The sequence below is a fragment of the Hyperolius riggenbachi genome, unplaced genomic scaffold (genome assembly GCF_040937935.1).
Source record: "Hyperolius riggenbachi isolate aHypRig1 unplaced genomic scaffold, aHypRig1.pri scaffold_168, whole genome shotgun sequence".
Taxonomy (NCBI): Eukaryota; Metazoa; Chordata; class Amphibia; order Anura; family Hyperoliidae; genus Hyperolius; species Hyperolius riggenbachi.
In genome coordinates, this window is record NW_027152379.1 from 137,734 (window position 1) to 161,265 (window position 23,532).

The window sequence follows — 23,532 nt, forward strand, 5'->3', positions numbered from 1 at the left end:
AGGGGGAAGACTTGTATTCTGTGTTACCAGCACATTGAGACACATACAGTACAAAGTACACTTTACTGCAATTGTTAATGCACACGTTATCTACAGTGGCGTAACTACAATTCATGGGGCCCCCAGCAAAACTTTGATGGGGCCTCTCCAATGTTCACACCCCTTCCCTTGCCTCCACTTAGTGCCCTTCATGGCCTCGGGGCCCTTCTTGCAAGGATCATAAAACAAGTGTAGCCATCGAGATCTTCACCCCAATATCAAGTGTCGCCATAAAAGCACCTTATTTAACCACCTCACCACAAAGCGGTTTTTCCCCCTAACGGACAAGAGCGATTTTCCCCTTTCAGTGCTCATCCCTTTCATTTGCCAATAGCTTATCCACTACTAATCACAATGAAATGATCTATATCTTGTTTTTTTCACCACCGATTAGGCTTTCTGCGGTTGATATCTGTTTTTAGTAATTACTTTATTTTCTATGCATTTTAAAGGGAAAAACCAGGAAAAAATGAAAAAATACACTATTTCTCCAATTTTATCCCCTATAGTTTTAAGGATCCATCTGAAAATGGCGCCTGTGAATAATGGCGCACAGTGTTGCCGCTAATCCGTTTGCCGCTTATCGCTATTTAACATTAAAGCCTTGTTGTTATTTAACTTTAAAGCCTTATTGTTATTTAGCGTTAAAGCCTTATCGTTATTTAGCGTTAACACACAGAACCCTCTCTGTACCTATCCCTAACCCCTAAACCCCCCCGGTGGTGCCTAACCCTAACCACCCCCCTGGTGATGCCTAACCCTAACCACCCCCCTGGTGGTGCCTAACCCTAATCACCCCCCTGGTGATGCCTAACCCTAGCCACCGCCCTGGTGGTGCCTAACCCTAAGACCCCCCTGGAGGTGCCTAACCCTAAGACCCCCCTGGAGGTGCCTAACCCTAAGACCCCCCTGGTGGTGCCAAACCCTAAGACCCCCCCCCCCCCCTGATGGTGCCTAACCCTAACCTTGACAGTGTTACATTAAATCCATTCACCGTTTTGCAGTTAAATAACGTCTGCTGTTTGGCAAATGAACGGCACTATTGATAAATAACGTTAGTGTGTGCCGTTTTTCTTCTATTTTCCCTGTGCGCCATTATTTTGCAGTACTAACGATAAATAGCAATAAGTGTATCTTTTTAATGCGGCGCCATTTTTATGCATAGGCGCTGTGCGCCATTATTCACTGTTCCGAGTTTTAATCTAAACACTGCTACTGTACATAAAACCCACACATTTTATCTGCCTGTTTGTTCTGGTTATCACAAGATTTGAATTATGTCCCTAGTACCACGTATGGTGACAATATAGTATTTGGAAATAAAGGTGTATTTTGTCTATGGTGTTTTTTTTTCTCACTACTCTCACGTGCACGCGCATGGGAACGCACGTGCTTGTGCACAGCGGCGGCAGCACTGTTTGACCTATAAAAACGCCCTGGAGCCATTAAGAGGCTCTAGCAGGACGTTTTTATAAGTCAGCTTGTCATTAAGTGGTTAAAGTATAGTCTATCCTGTATTGAAGCAAGGGAAGGTTAGTAGTTTGGGCCCCCTACAGCTTGAGGCCCTCTTGTCATAACAGTGGCTGCTCCCCTTTACTTACGCCCTGATTATCTAGTACAGCACAGCATGCACCTATCAGACCAATGGATTCTGTTGCACCGCATTGGTAACACCTGGATGTAAATGTACAGTTACAATATAATGACATGTTGTGTTATCGTCCAATGCACCACTATGCTCTAGTGTGAATACAGCCAAAAGCACAGTCAGCTCTTTTGCTAATCTGATGTATTCAGTGACTTCTACGAGCATGAATATTCATTTTTACTTTGAGCAATCTCCTAACCAATAATAGCATGTGTCTGTCTTGTACCCAGATTGCTTATGTAGAAGCTGCAACACCAGTGAGTAACGAGTATTATCTCCGGGCACCTCAGGGGTCAATGTATGGAGCAGAACAGAATAGTAGCAGATACCAGTGTGAGATTATCAGCAAGACGAGGGTGCAGATGGCAGTGCCTGGACTCTATCTAACAGGTGAGTAACCCACACACATTGGGGTCAATTCATAAAAGGCTGTGCGGGGAGAAAATCTTGTCGGGAAAATACCCCATCCGGTATTTTAGACTTTTGTGTGAAAATTCACAAAAATGTTTACAGTTGTGATAGAAGGTCGGGATTTCCCGAACTAATGCTGTCTGTAACATGAGAAGCTGCCCGAGTTGATACATTTTCTCTGTGCAGAGACAGCGTTACAAAAAAAGAGGCATCCCAAACTTCCCTTTAGATGTGCATTTTTTTTATAAACTGCCTCGCCTTGCCCTGAATCTGCGCTGAATCTGTCTATTAGTCTTTCTAAGCAATCTATTTAATTGCCACAGCTTAGAAGAACTTTAAGAAATTACTCATGCAGGCTTTCTGATGTAAAAAACATATGAAAAGAGGTACCCAAGAGATTAAAAAACACAGCCTGGGGTGTTCTGGGAAGCCTTTTTTGTTCTACTCTCCCCGCTGCACCTGGGAGATGTGTCTCCATTAAATTCATGTTATCCGCACCCTTATCGCCTCTTCAAAGCAGGCGGTATTCTCCGTCCCAATACCACCTGATCTAATCTTTATAAATTGACATTTAGTGACATGTGTTGAGATAATCACCGCACAAGGCGGTAATTTACCTCACTGCTCAGGAATTTCAGCTTTACATGCGGTAACAGCTCTTATGAATGGACACAAGTGCTCGGTAAAGTCAGCTGTTTTGAGCATTACTGCATGCGGGAATGCTTTATGAATTGACACCATAGAGCTTCTGCCAGTACATTATGGCTACAGTGAGGTCATATCAACTGCAGAGAAATCTATCCAAATGTGTTCATGTTCATCATTATTTCCTTACAGGGCAAGATGTGTTTAGCAGCGGAGTGGCGGGTGCTGTACATGGAGGATTGCTTTGCGCTTCTGCGGTGCTGAACAGCATCTTGCACATGGACTTACTGATGCTGAAGAAGCGGATAAAACGTCGCATGCGACAGAGGCTTTCATAAAGACTGACGCAGAAGCCACACCGTAGATTGCATCAATTATTAGCATGATTACAAGTGAAATTCAGCTGCCATTAAAGGGGCACTATGGCGAAAAATTTTAAAATGTCAAATACATGCAAACATATACAAATAAGAAGTAAGTTTTTTTCAGAGTAAAATGAGCCATAAATTACTTTTCTCCTAAGTTCCTGTCCCTTACAGTAGGTAGTAAAAATCTGACAGAAGCGGCAGGTTTTAAACGAGTCCATCTCTTCATAGGGGATTCTCAGGGATTTATTTATTTTCAAAAGCACTTAGTGAATGGCAGTTGCTCTGTACAACTGCCAAAAAACTGTGTAGCGAGCTGGGAAGCTGGCCAGCATCATTGTTTAAATCCTTTTTAGGGAATATCCGCTAATGATCAATGCAGAGGCTGTGGAGCAGGGGCGGACTGGCCTGGGGGGATGGGAGGCATTCTCCCCCCGGGCCGCCTCCTGCCTCTGTATTTTGGGCCGCTGCATGCTCGGCAAAAGAGGAAGGGGGCCGACTTCTTTCCTTCCTCCTGTGTCCCTCTAAGTACAGTGTGGCTGGCTGCGCTGGTCGGTCTCACCAGTACCGTGTGACAGAGGATCAGCCTGAGAAGCTACCTTGACAAATACTGTATGTATGCAGCCAGGCAATGCACACCTGGGGACAGAGACGGCTGTGCACACAGCAATGCTCTGCTTCCTGCACGGAGGTTGGGCTCCGCCCCCTGTGGGTTGACCATGGTAATTTCAAAGTCAAGAGACAGTCTGCGCTGCACCAGCATGACTGAGGCCTAGTGCACACCGGAGCGTTTCCGCTGCGGTTTGCGATCTGCTTGCGGGTGCGGATCTGCTAGGGTAATGCATTTCAATGGGGTGGTGCACACCAGAGCGGTAGGCGTTTTGCAGAAACGCATACTCCCGGGCTGCAGCAGATTTTGGATTGCGGATGCGTTTTTGCCTCAATGTTAAGTATAGGAAAAACGCAAACCGCCTGTCAAACCGCTTGGTATAGCGTTTTTGGAAGCGGATGCAGATGCGTTTTTTGTCAGAATCTGCTCTTCCAGGTCAAAGTGTACTTCCTGTTGTTCTGCTTTGCATGAGGGATTGCAGAGAAGGTTTGTGCAAGATGTCTGGCACGTGGTTTACCACAGAAAATTTAATAATTAAAATACAGAATAGTCCAGAGCTGTATGACAAGACATTGCCTGGACACAAAGATCATCAAAGGCTGCATGACATCTGGAGAAACATTGCCCATGAGTTCCTGGGTGAAAAATGGGAAAAATTGTCACCAAAGACTCAAGAAGCAAAAGGTGAGTGTATTTGTTAAACATGTGTTGTTAACTCTTTTAGGTTGACTCTTTTGGCACTGTGCTGACAATATGTGAAGACCCCTCCCCTGAAAGGTTAATTAGCTAATCCTAAGTGTCATTACCACATGTCTCTCTTGCAGTCTGTGTCTCTGTATAGGCATCTCTCAATCGGAACAGCACGTACATGTGTGTCTATGTATGCACATGTATTCTGCATGCGGTTGTGATATTACAGTAAAGAACATGATCATAGATTAACACATACAAAGAGGTTGACCTATTTTTTAATAGTAAAGTAAAGATCATAATGTAATCAAATTAAATGTCAACCTGTAATATTTACATACTTATCGGTTATGGCACAAAGTAATCTGCGAGTTTATCTCGCATTTGAATGGCAGAAATAGGCCCACGTAAGGTAGAAGGGGCAACATTTTGAAGAGCACAGGGTGGAATCTCCTCCTCCTCCTCTGTGTGCATGCCATCTAATGTTCTTACATAATTGTGTAAAACACATGTGGCCTTCACAACTGCTATTGCATACTGTGGTTGCATTTTTAGGGCAGTATGAAAAATGCGCCATTTGTTAGAAAGTATGCCAAAAGCACATTCCACCACTTGCCTGGCTTTGGTAAGGCGCTGATTAAACACTTTTTTTTTCAGAGACATATCTCTTTGGGCATAAGGCCGCATCACATGCTCGGATAGAGCAAATGCCTCATCAGCCACAAACACACACGGGTAAGGTGGATGTTGTGTGTCAGGCCAGGGTCGTGGTGCTGGTAAGGTCATTTGGCCAGTTAGGAGTTTCAAGCCAAATCTGCTGTGTTGGAAAACAGCAGAATCATGTGAACTGCCGTAAGCACCCACATCCACATATATAAATTTTAAATTCGGATCCACCACAGCCATGAGCACAAGAGAGAAATATTTTTTATAATTGTAATACACACTGCCAGTGGCTGCAGGCATAACAATACGGACATGTTTCCCATCCACTGCTCCTAGGCAGTTAGGGAATTGATGCTTTTCCCAGAAATGCTGAATATTAGCCTCCCACATAGGTAGATCAGGAGGTGGCATAAATTCGGGCTGCAGTGTTTTCCAAATCAGTTTGCATGTGTCCAAAACCAGGTAGCGGATAGTAGATCTTCCCATCAGGAACTGATAATGCAGAGCTGCATATGAATGTCCTGTTGCCAGAAATCTGAAAAGTAATACAGAAATGTTTATTTGTTTTTTGTTCGAAGTTGGTCTCCTGCGCAAAAGATGGAAGTCTGTGCGAGACAGTTATAAAAAGGAGCTGGAGAAACAATATCAAGAATCTAAAAGTGGGTGTGGAAGTTCCCAAAGAACAAGATATAAATTCTGTGGGATTCTGGAATTTATGAGAAAACATCATGAGTCGGCTGAGTAAGTATGGCGCAAATGTACACCTATTACACTTCTGAAAAAAGTATCCGCTACAGCTGTAATATAAATACAAGTCACACAATGCATTGCAGGAGTGTGATAGACTCAATGTGATTCACTGCAGGTCATTTTACAGTAGGCCTTTGCTTAATATGATTGTTTACTAAGCTATTTATAGTGCGATTATCTGTCAGGAATCTGGTAAGATTTTGTGGACAAATACCAGTTGCCTTACACTCATGTGGATCTATTTGGCTGCAGTAGTGTCTGAATCACACACCACGAACAAGCATGTGTAGATTATACATTAATACTTCACTACAAACATGTGATCTGCATGATGACTCAGGGGCTGTGCCTTAAAGTAATACTCACAACATTTCTGCAGGAGAGAAAGGCAACTATGATTGTTGTACAGTTACACATGTACATCAATGACATTTTCTATTTTACATCACTGGCCTCTATACCAGTACTCAATTCTTCTCTTCTTCTTTACATTAGAACTGAAGATAGCCTGCCACCTGATCCTGATCCTGAGGAGGCGGAAATAGATGCAGGCCACAACACTAGCAGTGATCTGGAAGTGGATGATTTAACTCCACAGGATGGTGACACAGCTACACTGGATGAGAGTGACTCAACAACTGCTGATCAAACACAACCCAGTACACTAACTACTAGGCCACGCACAACTCACAGATCTAGTAGAGGTGTGAGGGCATCAACCCAAGGCAGGAGAATAGCAAGAGGTATGAGCAGGGCTGAATATGATCACAAGCTCATTACTTCTATTGAAAAGGCTGTGGATCATATGGAGAAGCGAGAGGAGGAAATCAAACAATTAAAAGAGCCATGCACCCAGTATCTGCTAAGTTTAGTGCCATTGTTACAGAAAGTGCCACCAGATAAGCAATGGGCAGCCAGACATGCCATATCTGAGACCCTGGGCAAATTTTTGCAAACTCAGAGCCAGGCAGAAGAAAATAGCTCCAACTATGTCACTCAACAACACATGCCTCATGCCACTCATCAGTATCATTCATACCCACAACCATCTTACCAGAGTCACCGTATGTATGACCCACCTAGTTACCCACCTATGCATATGGCAACCCGGCCATATGGGCAGCAGCCACATTATCCTATGACAGGACCTATGCGTTTTGAGCAAGCTAATAGGTATCAAAGATCAGACACTCCAGTGTACACTGATTTATCAGCTCAGACCCAGCCACAAACTACTTCAGAATCAGCTACACAAGCTTTCATGCATGACACTGGAAGCATGTCTGATTATCTTGCACAACATGAGTAGGAAGTGGGCCTTATAGGTAGTGTAAATCGTTATATTTTATGTTAATATTTTAAAGTTAGTTTCACATACCTCAAAGTTATGAGGAGACGCTCCGTTGGAGTGATTGCACGGCGATAATTAGTATCTTGTCTTTGAAGGGCATCCTTCAATTTGGACAGTAGACAATCAAAACTGTCAAAAATACAGATGTATATGTAATTTGTTGATGATGTTTGTGATATAAAAGCATTCTTTTTTGAACATATACATTCTATGTTTGCAAAAATACCTTCATGACAACATGGCCTAAAGAATTATTTGGGCAACCACTACCAAAAACAAATAAAATAATGTCGCTGGCCACAACAAGTGTCTTTACTGAGTTTCTGCTGTTCATAGGTGCATGATATTGGTATAGGTATAAATGTGTGTTACGTGGGGTTATTACCTTAGGTTATTGTTCAAAAATGATGTATGCTTATATACTATAGTAGTTACTGGGTAGTCCAAAAAAGCAATAGGTGTTAGGCAGTGTATGCATAACACACCAGGAACAAGCATAATGGTAATCTTAGTCTTTTAATGCATATACATGATTGCTGAGTGTGTTGGTTTGTACATTGCAGTCCAACAGAGTGTTAAATAAGGCTCAGCAATGACTGCAACATTCATTATTTAAATAACAAGAATGCCAAATGGTACAGAACAAACAAAACAACTCTTACCTGCCCACAGACATTCTGGTGTAGCCAAAGAACTTGTCTGGATGCTGCCTCAAGTCACGATAGAGTGTCCAAAATTGACCCTTCCTGCGCCGCTGTTGCAGTATGGGATGCACCCAGTATCTCCGTGTCCTTGGCCTGCGTCTCATATATGCTGCTACACATATTAGTAATAGCAAATCAGGATACATTTTCTCTCTCCACAAAAACAACTCACTCTCAAACACTATGTCACCTCTCCTCAACTAACCCACAATGCTGTGAAGGACCACTCCCTTTTTATATTGGTACTTGCACTTTAATTCCTTCATTTGATCCACATGTCATCAATATATCTAATTTTTAGCCTTTGGTTCAACTCTTTCTACCTTTTTCCTTAAAAAACGCAAAACGCAAAACGCTAGAAAAACGCATGCTAAACGCCACCGCAAAACGCAAAACGCTAGCAAAACGCAGCTAAAAAAACAGACAAAGCGTTCAGAAAAACGCTAGCGTTTTGCGGATCTGCTTGCGGTTTTTGGTGTGCACCAGCCCTGAATGTTTCAAAAGTCTTGCCCTGTAACATGGATAATTCTGACTCGCTGGAAAAAATAATAGAAATCTCAGAATTTCAGTCCGGGTTAATGAGTGTTTCTGAAACCCAGCCCTGTATCCTGGAAAATTCTGGTTCTCTGGCCGGTGTGGCAGAAGTTCCTGAATCCCCTTCCTGTCCAGTGAGTTACTCAGTTTTGCCTAGTTCAGTGGGGATTGCTGCACTATTGACTTGTTTTGCAGCCCTTCATGAGCTCCAATCCAGTGTATTTGATGAGTCTCTGTCTAGTCCAGAAGAAGTTATGGGAACCCTGTCTAGTTCGGTGCATACATCAGAAGATTTGTCCTGTCTTGTAAATGCCCCTGAACATGATTTGTTAATAACTTTGCTGGAATCAGAGACATCTAAGTCTGATCCTGCATTTTTTAGTGAGAATCCAGTAACTGTGAAGTCTAGTCATGATGATTTTTTTTTGCCCAGTCCTGGTTTCGGTCCTACCTTGACTGACTTTGAGGTTTGCAGTTCCTTGACATGCCCAGAAGTCTCTCTTATGCCAGAGTGCCCAAGTGTGTCTGTGTTGGCGTGCTCACACGCTTCCCTAGTGGAGACATGTTCTGATGTTGCCGGTTGGCCTGCATGCCCGGAGATGGTTCTGGTCCCTAAAAACCCTGATCTTGATGTTTGTCCTTGTGACCCTGACTCTAGAGTTGCCCTGGGTTCCATAGGGGTTCTTGATGGTTCTCCATGTGAGCCTAAGGGGCGTTCTGACCTGTGGGGATCTCTTTGGAGCTTCCAAGTGTTCTGGGAGATCTCTGAGGAAACTTGTCCTGGTACCTTGGACTGGTTCAACGGTGGGTTTTGTGTTGGTGGGGACAGTTCCGGTGGGCATTGCAAAGGCTTTGGCGTTTTTGGACAGTCCCGGGAAGGCGATGGGTATCGCTCAGAGAGTTTCTGGGGGCTTTTCTCTGGAAGTCGTGTTTCTGATGGGTATCACACTGAGGCTTGTGGTGCTGACGGGCATGGTTCTGTAGGTTCTGGTTCTGATGGGTCCAGTCTTGTGGGGACTGATTCTGGAATTTGGTCTTGCGGGCTGTCCCGGTCATCATGAATTATCAGTCAGATTGTTTTGTTGGGAATTTCAGTTTCGAAAAGCGTCTGTTATCCGCCTTTAAGGGGGGGGGGGGTAATGTTATGATCATGTCTGCAGCGTTTACTGATGGCTGCAGTGGTATTGTAACCCAAGCAGTTCTGATGTCATTACATGCATTTTCTTGCATAGTTTGGTTTGCACTTAAACTAGTTGCTGATTCCATCTGCAGTCACTCTGAAATTGACAGTTTAACATGCTCTTGTGTAAACAAACATTGTCTGCTGCAGTGGAGGGGCAGTCCCTTTCCTGCAGGCTGCATATCATTGTCTGCCTTTTCCTGCTATCAGCCTGTGATTAATTACCATTCACTTGTGTGGGAATCTGCAGGTCTGCTCCCATTGGATGACCTCAGTATAAAGAACTGCTTCCTGCAATGTCTCATGGGCTACCATAGTCTCAGATTCTATCTGTTACTCTGCTCGTGCCCCACCTCGTTCCTGGTCCGTGTGGACTGCGCTGACTCCTGCGAAGGGGTCAGCGAGTCCTCCTAGTTCTGCTCTTGTTCTAGAAGTTGCTACTTGCTTGTCTTGTGTCATATATTGGTTCATCGCCAATATATACGCATACTTGCGCATTTTGTTATTTTCCTTGTATTTGTGTTACGTTGATATATCAGTGTCGCTGATATATACGTACACAAACTGTTTATTTCCTGTGTTCAGTTAGTCAGTTTTCCAGCACGTTTTGGTAGTTTGCGCGTACCGTGAACACCCGTGCTGAGCTAGTTATCCTGTTCCTGGTCCTGTTTGTGGATTGCGTTCATCTCTGCGAAGAGATAGCGAATCCTTCTGAGTCCTGTTCCCTGTATTACTCCAGTCCTAGTCAGCGTTCCTGCTTATGTCATATATCGGTTCATTGCCGATATATACATATGTTAGTCAGACCTTACAAAGAGTTTCATTGATAGCTGTAATTGTAATACGCTAGGAAAACATACTTATTGTATATTTATCTGTGTTACGTTCATCTATCTCGATCCTGCTATTTTCTGACTATTCCTGTCCTGTCTTTGTGAGGCACGCCATCGCCGCAACGCATTGGCTGCCTCATTCCAGTCTGTCTGGTTTTGGACGCTTGCTGTCGCTAAGTAGCCGCTAGCTAGCAAGCGTTCATTCTGTCTACTTGTTCTGATCTCCTCAGTCCTGGTTTATGCGCTCAGCGCTACTTTGCGCTGAGACGTTATTACGAAAGTGTTGTTTGTGGCTGTTCGGATCTGCACCGGCTCTGTGCACCACAATCTCCTATTGGAGTCAGTCCTCTCCTCCACTAAACTGGGGATATCCTGATCCCTTGTGCTGGTGTGTGTACCTCCTTCACGTCAGCTTATGTGTTGTATGCTGACTGTGGAGATTACACCTCCAAGCTTAACACTACGACATAGGCAACAGGGAGCTCCTGGCCATCAAATTGGCCTTCGAAGAGTGGCGTCATTGGCTAGAGGGGGCTGAGCACACTATCACGGTTTATACCGTCCACAAACACCTGGAATACATCGAGGGGGCTAAAAGGTTAAATCCAAGGCAGGCTCGATGGTCGCTATTTTTCTCAAGATTTACATTTTTGATCACGTATACGCCAGGTAGTAAGAATACCAAGGCAGACGCACTCTCTAGGTGTTTTGAGCCGGAGACAGCACAGCCCTCTGTTCCCGAGATGATTGTCCCACGAAGTGTGGTGTTAGCCGCCACCGAGACTTGGGAGGACTGGAAAGAGACCTTGAGTCCTTTTCAGCAGGATGTCCCGGAAGGGAAGCCAGACGGGGTATTATTTGTTCCGTTACCATTCCGTCTCCAGATCTTGGAGATGATTCACTCTCATAAGAACGTGGGACATCCTGGAGCATCTAGAACACAAGATCTCGTGGCCAGATGTGCATGTGGCCTTCTCTAGCCGCGGACTGCAAAGAGTTTGTCAGGGAATGTGCGGTGTGCGCGAAAAGCAAGCCCTCCCGGCTGGCATCTGTGGGTACTTTGCAGCCTTTGCCCACCCCGAGTGAACCATGGACCCACTTGTCCATGGATTTCGTGGGAGAGCTTCCGAGATCTGAAGGCATGTCAGTTATTTGGGTGGTGGTTGACCGTTTTAGTAAGATGGCCCACTTCGTGCCTCTGAAAGGACTCCCCTCGGCCCAGGAACTGGCCGATTTATTTATCACCCATGTCTTCAGACTGCATGGCATTCCAGAAGACATAGTTTCCGATCAGGGAGTCCAGTTTGTTTCGAAATTTTGGAGGGCATTCTGTCACCAAATGGGCATAAAATTGTCATTTTCCTCAGGGTACCACCCACAGACAAATGGCCAGACGGAGAGGGTCAACCAGTCGTTAGAACAATTTCTGAGATGCTACGTTGCCGAGGCACAGAGTGATTGGGTTAAATATTTACCGTATGCAGAATTTGCCCACAATAACTTAAAGAGTTCATCCTCAGGTTTCTGTCCATTTCAGATTGTGACAGGGAAACTGCCTAAATTCTCCCCATTGTCAGTTGCGGCCACTCCGTTCCCAGCCTTGGAGGCCTGGCAAAGGTCGTTTAAGGACATGTGGTGGACCATCAAGAATAATCTTGTGAAAGCATTCCAGAGTCAGAAAGGTCAGGCTGACAAAAGACGCTCGTTGGAGTGGAAATTCCAACCAGGGGATTTGGTTTGGGTCTCAACCCGTCACCTGACCCTAAAACAACCCTCTGATAAACTTGGTCCCAGGTTCGTGGGTCCATTACCAGTTACCAGGAAGATCAACGATGTCACATATACCGTTGATCTTCCCACCAGCATGCGCGGAGTAAGGTCTTTCCACGTATCACTTCTCAAACCCGCAGTCCAGGTGGGTCCCACTCCTCCTCCTCCTGTCTTAGTCGATGCCCAACCTGAGTATGAGGTGGAAAAGATCATAGATTCACGTACTGTACAGAACTCGGTACAGTATCTCGTACATTGGAAGGGGTACGGGATTGAGGAGAGGCAATGGGTACCTGGGAACCGCATGCATGCGGACGAGTTAGTGAAGGAATTTCATGCTGTACATCCAGGAAAACCTGGAGGGAGCTGTCCGGAGTCCACTCCTCGGGGGGGGGGGGGTACTGTGAGAACGCGGAAGAGCCGCCGCCATGAGCCAGTGGTCGGCGGCTCTTTCCGCGTCCAGTGGCCGCACACATGGGGAGGCAGCCGCCTCCTCCCAGCATGAGGCGGCTGTCCCCGTGGAGAGACAGGCTGAGCGCCGGGTCACCGCCGCATTGGACGCGGCGGTCGGCGCGCATGTCCCCGCTGCGGAGACTCCGCAGAGCGGGGCTGCTGGGGCTGGGACTCGTAGTCCCTCAAAGTTTAGAGTGACGCGCGCGCGCACTCAGGAAGTAGATATGCCTGACAAGATGAGTCAGCTGACCAGGCTGGTCAGCTGACTCTGGCTCCACTCCCCATTGGTCCAGCGCTTGGGGTGGAGCTGGAGAAGTATATGTGTATATATACTGCTGGCTGTTCACTTGCTCCTGGTCTGGCGTTGCGTTCACATATGTGGGAGCACCCAGATCCGTAGTTAGATCCGTTAGTGTGCCGGGACCAGCTGGAGCTGTAATCCTACACTAAGCTAGATTCTGTTGATAGCTTAAAGTACTAGTTTGATTGTGATTATCTGTTATGACCTTTGCCTGCCTCGACTATCCTCCTGAACTCTGACCTTGTACCTCGCTATATCTGATACCCCGTTGCTGAACCCTGCCTGTACTTTGACTCCGCCTCTGCCTCCTGATTTTGTACCCCGATATTTCTGACACCCCGTTGCTGAACCCTGCCTGTACTTTGACTCCGCCTTTGCCTACTGATATTGTTCTTATCTGTCCGTCTGTTTACGACCTGGCTTGTCCGACCTCGAGAACCGACCTCACGATTGGAGGCGGTTCCCCGTCCTGTTAGTGACACTCCCGCCTGAGTGTCACTTTCGGACTTCCCTTCCCTCTGTCAGTCTGACTCCTCCCGTCTTGGAGAGCTCAGACCTGCGGAAGGAATCTGTGCAGTGCTCCTTGCTGCACTGAGACTTGTCCTCTATATTACTGTTGCACCAATCACAACACTCTACTCAATTGACCAGAGGTTAGCTAGTATATTGGATTATCGGTGATACTGCAGATCACATATAATCTGGTATACGTCTGTATTTCCCGTGATACTGCAGATCACCGGTAATCAGACCTCTCTGTGCTTCACCGAGCGTTACACGTACGTACAAAAAGGGCGCCCGGACAAAAAGGGCACGGGGTGTAAACTCTAAATAATAATTAATCATTAATAGGGTTTATAAAAATAGTGTGCTATATTGCGTTTACAAATAAGGTTTAACAAAATTATAAATCATTAAATAATGTTAATGAAGTCGGAAATTGTGAAAACGTTAATCTTCCCTGTTTCTAAAGTTAAACTTATAATTACGTTTATGAAAAAAAACAATATATGTTTAATTGTTATAATTCTATATTATTGTGAATAACCTTCATTTACGGTTTGTTCTTATAATAAAATCTGAAAATATTCTTTATAACGATGATATAAATATAACTACGTTCGTAATAAGTGTTGTAAAAACATTAGTAATTATTACTAAAATTTTACTAAAACTATACCTAAGCCTACTCTTACACAGAACCCTCCCTGTACCTATCCCTAAACCCTAGACCCCCCTGTTGGTGCCTAAACCTAAGACCCCCCTGTTGGTGCCTAAACCTAAGACCCCCCTGTTGGTGCCTAAACCTAAGACCCCCCTGTTGGTGCCTAAACCTAAGACCCCCCTTTATTATGTGGATAATAATGTTTTACTAATTGTGGATGCAAAAAATATTTTGCAATTTACATTACGTACTGATCGCTTTATTTTGTGAATAATAATGTTTTACAAACAGTAAGGGATAAAACTTTAAATAATGTTTTAATTTGTTAAATAAGATAAATATGTTTAGTATTTTAATAAATGTTATTCGGCACGGGTGCATTTTATAAACGTAAATCACCACAAGCACACTTATAAATCATTAAAAATCTCCTGGCGCCGTTTGTAAACGTTATTTATGTCCTGCGCCCTTTTTTCCTGCTCGGCGCCCATTAAACGCTATTTATTATGAGAGTGAATGGCAGCGCCCTTTTTGTCCACTAGCGGCATGCGCCCTTTTTTCCCGCTTCCAGTTCGGTAAAAGTGCAGGAAAAGTGGGTGAAATGTGCGGGAAAAAAAATTACTTAACGCCAATTTGATATTCTCAATTGGAAACTTGTGCGGATAATTAGTCTAAAAGATTGTTTTTTTTTATCACCTATATAAGGCAGGTGAAAAGTAGCACTGGTTTGGTGGGGCAGTGAAACATGGAGCCCGTTGAAGGAGACAGAGAAGATGGGTGTGCTTAATTTCAACACAAACTTTTAGACGTCGCACAGTCCTGGACAATTTCAGTGATGCAGAAGTCATCCAAAAGTTTTGTCTCACCAGAGAAATGATCTATGCGTTGTACACAGATTTGTCCTGTCAACTTGAACCCAAAAGCCGCAGAAGCAAAGCAGTGCCAGGGCTGCTTAAGTTGCTAGTGACATTACATTTGCTTGGTAAAGCTTCTTATCAGATGCAGATATATCTGACATTTCTCAATCAGCATGCTCTAGAGTTACCACACAAGTTTTGAGGGCTCTCCGTTCAGTGGTTCATAAATATATAGTTTTCCCAACAGATCAGCAAGAAATGGATGTGGTAAGGCGAAAATGTTTCCGTATTGCTGGTATACCGAATGTCATTGGTGTTGTTGGCTGTACTCACGTACCTTTGTGTCCTCCGAGTGGTCAGGAGCCCATTTACCGTAATCGTAAGGCATATCATTCGACAAATATTCAGGTGATTTGTGATCTGGACCTGATAGTTCTGAATGTTGTCACCGGGTATCCAGGGTCATGTCACGACTCGCATATTCTACGGCAGTCAGCTTTGTTTGATGCGATTCAATCTGGTGACATTTCTGGTGCATTTATTGTTGGCGAGTAAAAATCTGTGTGTAAATATTATCACTTGTAATGTGTATAGTGTATGTCCAACCAATGTATGTTCAGGAAAAACAAATTGTAACCATCAGCTGTGGAGAAGTCACAGTCCATTGATGGGCCCAGTGGTTCTGTGGGTGCACCCCCTCCCCCAAGGAGCTGTAAGGTGTGGATGTTGGCTTTGTGGCTGTGGTTCATTTACCAGGCCAGCGCATTACAGCATTGTTACACTAGTGTCCATACATGGTGCAATAGTTGTAATGCAATGTTACCATGGTTATGTAGTTAGTACAGCTATCGTGTATGCCATCGTGTATGTGAGCATTACAGGGCAGAGAGTTTGGTTGGGACAGTCTTTTGACTTTGCGTTGTAAGGGTGATTGTCCATTTACACGTTGCATCAAAATTCTACGTCCCACTCTCAAAGTAGCCTATGAGTCACCTATTGTCTATCTGACTCATACGCTACTTTGAGAGTGGGACGTTGAGTTTTCATGCAACGTGTAAATGGACAATCACCCTTACAACACAAAGTCAAAAGACTGACACAACCAAACTCTCTGGCCTGTAATACTCACATACACGATGGCATAGAGGCAATTACATGTATGCTTCCATGTCATTAATGAGCATGTGCAAACAGTACAATGCAGCTAATACATGGTATAACGCACAGCATGCAGCACTGTATTATAACGCTACATGTTACCCAAAAATGCCAGGCCTGTGGTGTGAATTTTACAGACATAACATGGTTTTATTTGGGAGCTCCTTTTTATTTGCCAACTTTAGCATGGCACTGTGACCTAGGCCTGAGGGTACATTACATTATAATACTTTATGTAGTATTGAGTCATTCCCTGTGGATTTAATAGAAATGTGAATAGTCTTTTCATTGATGTAACCATATCTGCTCACCATTACAGTGACATCATTAATTATAAGTGATGTGGAATCCTGCTATAGGCAACTTTATATAGTGCTTCTCCACGTGTAGCCGATGACGTACAGTCTGTGAACCTATACCTGGGTACTTACAATACAGTCAGCTTTGGCTGGATAGCTGTAGTGACCTCACATATACCTGCTTGGTGCCGGTGTTGGAGGTGATTTGGAAGTGTACAGCAGCTAACACAGGGGGCAAAAAGACGTATAGGAACAAAACAGGGGTATCAAGATAAACTGGAAAGTTAAGTGAGAGCCATACGGAGTCTGCCATATTAATTCCTTTTTATGCCATAGCAGTTGCCTGCCAGCCCTGCTGATCCTCTGCCTCTAATAGTATTATCACTAGCCCCTGAAGAAGCATGCATCAGATGTGTTGCGTTTGACTGTAAAGTCACAACTGAGTACAGTAGCTGCATGCTTGCTTCGGGTGTTATTCAGATACTACTGCAGCACAATAGCACAGCAGGGCTGCCATGACAACTTGGCTTGATTAATGGGACTTACATAATGTCCGCATCAGAATAAGTATTGTTTCTTTTCCCCTTGCATGCCTAAAGTATAACAATAGTGCTACAAGTCCCTTTTTCTAATGTGGACATGGGTACTAATGTCCTTTGGTCCATATGTCTGGTCCACAGCCATCTGCGAGCATCATGTACACTTGAAGCTGCCTAAGGTTGTGCATGCTGCTGTGTTTACTGTTGTTGCCATGTCCATATATTAAACAACACCACTTAATGCATTCACATGGTGGTGCAGTAGGTAGTTGCCGTCACAGCAAGTACTGTGTGAGTCCATGGAGGGTGTTCCAGGATTGATGATGTGTGGGGGTCCCACTAATGTGTGATGTACAATCTAACTCTGAAACTTATAGTCAACCTAAAGGATGTTACAGACTTCATTGTTTACCATACGTATGACAGTACCAACTGGTTTTACTAGTAACATATGAGTTCCTTACTGTTGATGTTTGTTTTTTAGCATTTGTAGGCGAATCAGGGTATCCTTCCTTGCCATGGCTTTTGACGCCAGTGTTGCACCCAACTACAGCACCAGAGCAGGCTTATAACCTAGCCCATAAGAAGACACGTGTGGTGATGGAGAGAACATTTGGGGTCATTAAGTCCCGTTTCCGTGCTGTGTCTCTGTCTGGCGGGTTCAGCAGGTACTCTTCAGCTGAAGTTGGTGACATGTTTGTAGGCAGCTGTGTGCTGCATAACATAGCACGGAAGGGAGGATTAGAATTAGATGAAGAAATGCAGCCTGATGATGATGTCCCTGTGGATCCGGTGCAACACCAGGGCCGTGGAACAGCTGTGCGTGCACGCCTCATACATGCCTTCTTTTCTAGTATGTCAATTCTATACCCCCATTTTGAGTGGCTGTTTAAAAATGAACTATGTTTGTTGTTCCAGCATTGGTACAGTGATAAGTATTGTCTATTTGTATAGTAAAAAAGATTTTGTGTACTTGTTAGTTCTGTAGGGTACATTACAGGCATTACAATACAAAAGAGTGTGCATGCACTTCCAAGGCCAAATGTGTGTTGTAAACATTACTATGTTAATGAAAGCGACAGTAATGTATGCAGGAGAGGGATACCCCTTTGTGGTAAATGAAGCTCATGCATATGTTACAGTAGTCTTCATGACATGACCATTTTTGGCCATAAATAAGGTTAGCCATTGGTACTGACTGCACACTGTCTTATCTCCTGCAATGCATGTTTGTTGGTGGCACAAAATGTAATCAACACATACGTTTGCATGTGGATTTGGTATTAGGTGATATGGTTATAAATGTTACAATTGTTGGGTTGAGTTGTGACAAAGTCATAGATTTGCTACACATGTGTTGTGCCACATAGGTTATAAAACCAAGTTAGGAACGGAACAATCATTATACAGTAGTGGTGTTCCAAATTGTTGTGTGATTGTTTTAAACACCTTGCCAGAAGAACACACTCACATATAGTCAGCTGATGCTTTTGACAAATTGCTTCACTTTTCCACACATAGTAGTGTGTTCAAAATCTATTTACATCCAAACATTGTACCAAGGTATGTGGTGTGCAAGTACTAACACAACCAGTGCACTATGGAGCCAGATACACATATGTGTTTATAGACACCTAGGTTACACATGATAGTGCACTGTATGTTTGTATGTGATGGTAATTGTACAGCCTCCACATACAAACATATGATCCTAATGTTACACCATGCTAACATGTGTTCAAATAAATATCTGACCAAGTAGTGTACATACATTTTTTGGACAAACATAAAACATAGTCATGTAACTTTTGCATAATGATTTATTGTAATTTACAACATGTAACATAATAACTATATGCACATATTGTACCTTTTTCTAAATGTTTGTATGTGTGTTTTGTTTTCAGGATAACACGTCCACATGATGTTCTCTTATCAGCAGAAGCAGCTTTGTGGAGATACATATTTTTGTGTGGTCTTTATGTATCATTCTAATTGTTTCATGTAAATAAAACTTTAACACAAAACTTTTACTCTATTCATGGTATTTTGTTACACAGACAGCAGTCAATAGTAACAACTACATACCATGTATGTTAAGCTTATTGTTACATTACTAGATTGTAACGTGTTTGTGGAAATAGGCCCTTTTTCCTTTCATTCAAAAGTTGTGGTTTAATACTTCTATGCTGAATAACTGAAATCTTCAGAGCATTTTGTCATCGTGTTTTGTGGCTTCAACTACCAACATACCTTCACACGACAACTTGCACTCTAATTCCTTATAAATGTGCTGACATACACAGACAATTTGTAAATGAAATATTACCTTCATTGTTACATGTGTTAATAACAATCACTTTCAAGGAGAAGTGTAGTGAGAGGTATATGGAATGGTTTTTGAAATGTATGCAAGCAATAAGGCCTGGTGAATGTTGCACATACATTAATGTGAGGATAAGAAGGCCTGAATACGCATCTGTCGTAGAAAAGTATTGCTTATCATCCTAAATGTAAAGCTGATGTTGTGTGTGGTTGGTGCTGTTAATTGGAAACAATCAATTTCCAAAATATGTTAAACTTTTAGAGCTTTTAAGGTACATCCAAAAACCATGCTACAGATACATCTACTTAGACTTCACCTGATATTAAGTGAAAAGTTCTGATGTCACTCTAACAACACATACATTGTTGAATAACTATATTATTGTCTGGTCAATGCAGATGTTCCTATTCCTCAATGGCTACAAATGCCATAGTCATCCAGGAATTACAGTATAATGGTAACTAGTTTCACACTTTAAAAATTAAACGATTAATGGCACTTGGTGCTTTCAAATAACAGCAAAGGGTGTAGTAGGCAGGGAAGGTGAAGGTCAGCATTGATAATAGTTAGGGTTCAAATCTGTAACCTTTATAAAAAAAATTTTGAAACCTAGATTATTTTTGGAAATGCCCACAATCTTATTGTGAATGTCCGAAGGTGTCATAGACATCTCACCTGGATGACATATCAAATGTGCTATCACTCAATAAAGGTTTCCTGCATTCAAAATAAGATGAATTCCATGAGGTTAGGAATAAAAAGTTTCCTAACGTGTTTTGAAATAAGTACTGAATACAAGTCTTACTGTCCAAAATATCTATCAATTATTTATAGCCTTCAAGGGCCACAATTGCAAATGGCATCTTTTTCAGACCCTTTAACATACATGTGTTTTGGACCTAATGTTATGGCACAGTGTATATAGTAAAAACAAAATGTCAGTGTTCACTGGCAAGAATGATTTTTAGCCAGTCACCTCACTAGCTTTCACTTTTTAACACCAATGTAGACTATACCATTGCATACTAGGGAGGCATCTGTTAGTGAAGTTGGAGCTGCCGATATTTGATTCCCCTCTGGCCAGCTCTTGTTCATGTTTCCACCTTGTAACTGCACTAATGTAGTTACTCTGCTCACATCATCCGCTGTAAAGGCTACGACACACCCTCCTCCGTACAGCGTTGGTTGTGTGCGCTGTGTGTTAATTGGCTGCCCAGCCACCAAGGACTACGCAGTGCAGAAGCCGGGCGGGTTGCCATCGGAAGGTCCAACAATCAGAGTCCCTTTCATTGTCAGCTTAGCAAAAGGGGTCCCTGGCAGCTGGCAAGACAATCAACACACAGCGCACACAGCCAGCGCTCTATGGAGGAGGCTGTGTTGTCGAGTTTATGGCGGCTGCTGTGAGCAGAGTAACTGTACATTACTGCACTTACAAGGTGCAAACACGAAAATGAGGTGCCCAGAGGGAATTAAAAACACTGCAGCTGTAACATCAATAACAGATGCCTCCCTACTATCCAATGGGATAGTCTGCATTGGCCTTGGAAAGTGCAAGCTATTTACTTGACTGGCTGCCTAAAAATCCTTATTGCCAGTTACCAATGATCTTTCCATGTGACTATATACTGTGCAATAACATGACTCGCAAAACAAATATGTATGGTAAAGGCTCGGAAAAACATGCTATTCTCAATAGTGGACCTTTAAGTATAATGTTCGGGAAAAAAGGAGCTTACAGATTAAGGTTTATGCTCCATAATTCCTAATATGTACTGTCACTGAGTGCAACAGAAGTGCACACTTTATATAGTTGGTGTCCACTCTGGTGGCTGTGTATATGTTTTTTTACACCTACCATAGTAAGGGTTACGTGTAGGATATGGATAGGTGACTGTAGGTTGTGACTGAGCTCATTAAACATGGATTATAGGTGAAAGGTGTGTGTTCATTGAACTTTAATGAATGTCCAATGTTGACTGTATGTATGATAACAAATATGTAAACATCACTAACCACCCTGGTGAAATTACAACAGGGGGAGCCAGCTGGTTACATATGCCTAGGATGTGTTGGTTGATGGAAGTTGTTGGTGCTCTGTGTGGTCTACTTTCAGTGGAAGGGAATTCTGTAAAGGACATGGGGTAGGGGGGTGGGTGGCAGATAAACTATGATAAAAGGGAGAACATCCGTCTTACACAGATCTCACCTGATGTGGTGGCTGATCTACCCTTATGGGCATTATCAGCTTGTTGGTTTGTGTCCCTCTCACACCAGGGCCCATGTGTGAAGCAGCCTGTTTGTCCTATGGGATCCTGTGGCTTGAAGCTGGATATCCGGCCCAGCTGTGTGCTTTGTAGTGGTTGTTGTCCCAGCACTGGCTGCAACACCACAGCTGCACCCACCTGTGGCCTGTATGGGGCTCAATCCCTTAGCAGGGAGAGTCTCCTTCCTAAAAAGTGAACAATCCACACACTGCTCTTTTCAGATACACCACAGCAGTGTGTGGATTGTTACCTTTTGTGGCCGATGACTCTCCCTGCTAAGGGATTGAGCCCCATACAGGCCACAGGTGGGTGCAGCTGTGGTGTTGCAGCCAGTGCTGGGACAACAACCGCTACAAAGCAGACAGCTGGGCCAGATATCCAGCTTCAAGCCACAGGATCCCATAGGACAGACAGGCTGCTTCCGACCTGGGCCCTGGTGTGAGAGGGACAAAAACAAGCAAGCTGATAATACCCATAAGGGCATATCAGCCACCACATCAGCTGAGATGTGTCTAAGAGGGATGGTCTTCCTTTTTCCTTTTGTTTTATCCAATTAAACATCAACCACCCCATTTCCTTTATAGGTGTGAACAAATCTGTAAGACAGCTAGTAACATGTATCAATCACAACATGCAGCACACATTATTCTGCTGCTCATAATGTTACATTAACATTTGTTTATGAGCTTCTGTTACAAACACAGTGACCATATAATATGTCACACAAGTTAGCTGTAGTCAATGTCCATATGATGCCTAAATGTGCTCAACAAATGTCTGCAACAGCAAGTATTGTAACTGGAGCCATTACAAGGAAGTGGAAGATACTTTCCAACATATATGCTCTTATATTGAAGGCCAAGGACCTGTAACCACAAACACTCGTGATTCTCGGGTGCCTTTGGAGTCCTTACATGTTAATTGGCAACTGACATGGCCAACAATTTGAAGAGCAGTAATATACATGGCGCTATAATATATGCCAAACACTGTGTTGACTGTATCCAAGATCTGAACAAAACACACAATTAGCCAGAGAAGGATGTTTGTACAACATTAATCCAATAATAGGAACAGCCTTCATGGTTATATGTTGTGGGCAACAGGATGCCTAACCTCACCGTCAACCCTGTACATGGTGTGGTTTTAATGACAACAACCATATCATGATGGTAATATGACAGATGTGATCCTGATCCATTACCAATACACTCTGTACACACTGGAATCTGTCCTCAGTGAACAAAGTACTGTACATGTGACACAACGTTTGTTATGGATAGATTAAATATACCTAAGATAGTGTGTCGGATGCAATATTGCATTCGGGATTGTAATCCACAACACACAGGTTAGACATACCATAGGAAAAGTGCACCCTATGTTACTCCTAGGTGTAACCTGTATATATGTCGGTTGCAAAGAAAACATGTATTGTTGTAACCGGAGCACAATCTACTTCATTGTTAATCAATGTCGAAAAATTTCCAGCCGTATTAACCTAATATACATGTCATTCACACAGGACAGCATATTACCATGTGTGTATAAGTGTTTGTTATACACTTCGATAACACAGACTAACAGTGTGTGAATGCTACAGGCTATATAGTGGAGTCTGTACCCTAACTGTGTTAGCTGGACCAGCCAGGATCTTTCAAAATAATATACAATTGTACACATACACTGTTGAATATCTGTTGATGTGTTACTAGGTTTGTTTTTGATAAAAGCAAATTACCATGCTATAGTCTTTGCAACTAACGCTATGTTTTTCTGGAGCAAACTTTGGTGGCATCTTTGATATATTACATAGTAATACTGTTTTGAGGATAACCAACCCAACAGACAATAACCAGGTACTTATTAGGTGGATCAGTGAATAATGGCGCACAGCGCCTATGCATAAAAATGGCGCTGCATTAAAAAGATACGCTTATCGCTATTTATCGTTAGTACTGCATAATAATGGCG

At 43.3% G+C, this 23,532-nt stretch overlaps 3 protein-coding genes across 5 annotated transcripts in view; 2 read left to right on the forward strand and 1 right to left on the reverse strand.

The window, feature by feature from the left end:
• LOC137543695 (all-trans-retinol 13,14-reductase-like) overlaps positions 1 to 18,995 on the forward strand; it is a 90,051-nt gene extending 71,056 nt beyond the window's left edge. Inside the window, exons 10-12 of one of the 3 annotated variants that reach the window (XM_068264815.1) lie at positions 1,918 to 2,077; positions 17,453 to 17,787; positions 18,876 to 18,995. In XM_068264815.1, the coding sequence (XP_068120916.1) occupies positions 1,918 to 2,077; positions 17,453 to 17,787; positions 18,876 to 18,893 (513 nt within the window). In that variant the 3' untranslated portion in view covers positions 18,894 to 18,995. Of the gene's footprint in view, positions 1 to 1,917; positions 2,078 to 2,935; positions 3,218 to 17,452; positions 17,788 to 18,875 lie in introns of those variants that run through there. The other 2 variants (XM_068264816.1, XM_068264817.1) reach the window with 2 other exon arrangements.
• On the reverse strand, positions 3,930 to 8,240 carry LOC137543697 (uncharacterized). The gene is made up of 3 exons (XM_068264819.1): positions 7,838 to 8,240; positions 7,203 to 7,304; positions 3,930 to 5,609 (listed from the first exon to the last, which is right to left on the reverse strand). The coding sequence occupies exons 1-3, from the start codon at positions 8,023 to 8,025 to the stop codon at positions 4,757 to 4,759; spliced, it is 1,143 nt and encodes a 380-aa protein (XP_068120920.1). The 5' UTR covers positions 8,026 to 8,240; the 3' UTR covers positions 3,930 to 4,756.
• LOC137543696 (uncharacterized) lies at positions 4,053 to 7,700 on the forward strand. Its single transcript, XM_068264818.1, has 3 exons — positions 4,053 to 4,402; positions 5,653 to 5,815; positions 6,320 to 7,700. Exons 1-3 carry the CDS (start codon positions 4,117 to 4,119, stop codon positions 7,131 to 7,133), a joined length of 1,263 nt encoding a protein of 420 aa, XP_068120919.1. The 5' UTR covers positions 4,053 to 4,116; the 3' UTR covers positions 7,134 to 7,700.
• Positions 18,996 to 23,532: the final 4,537 nt, after the last annotated feature.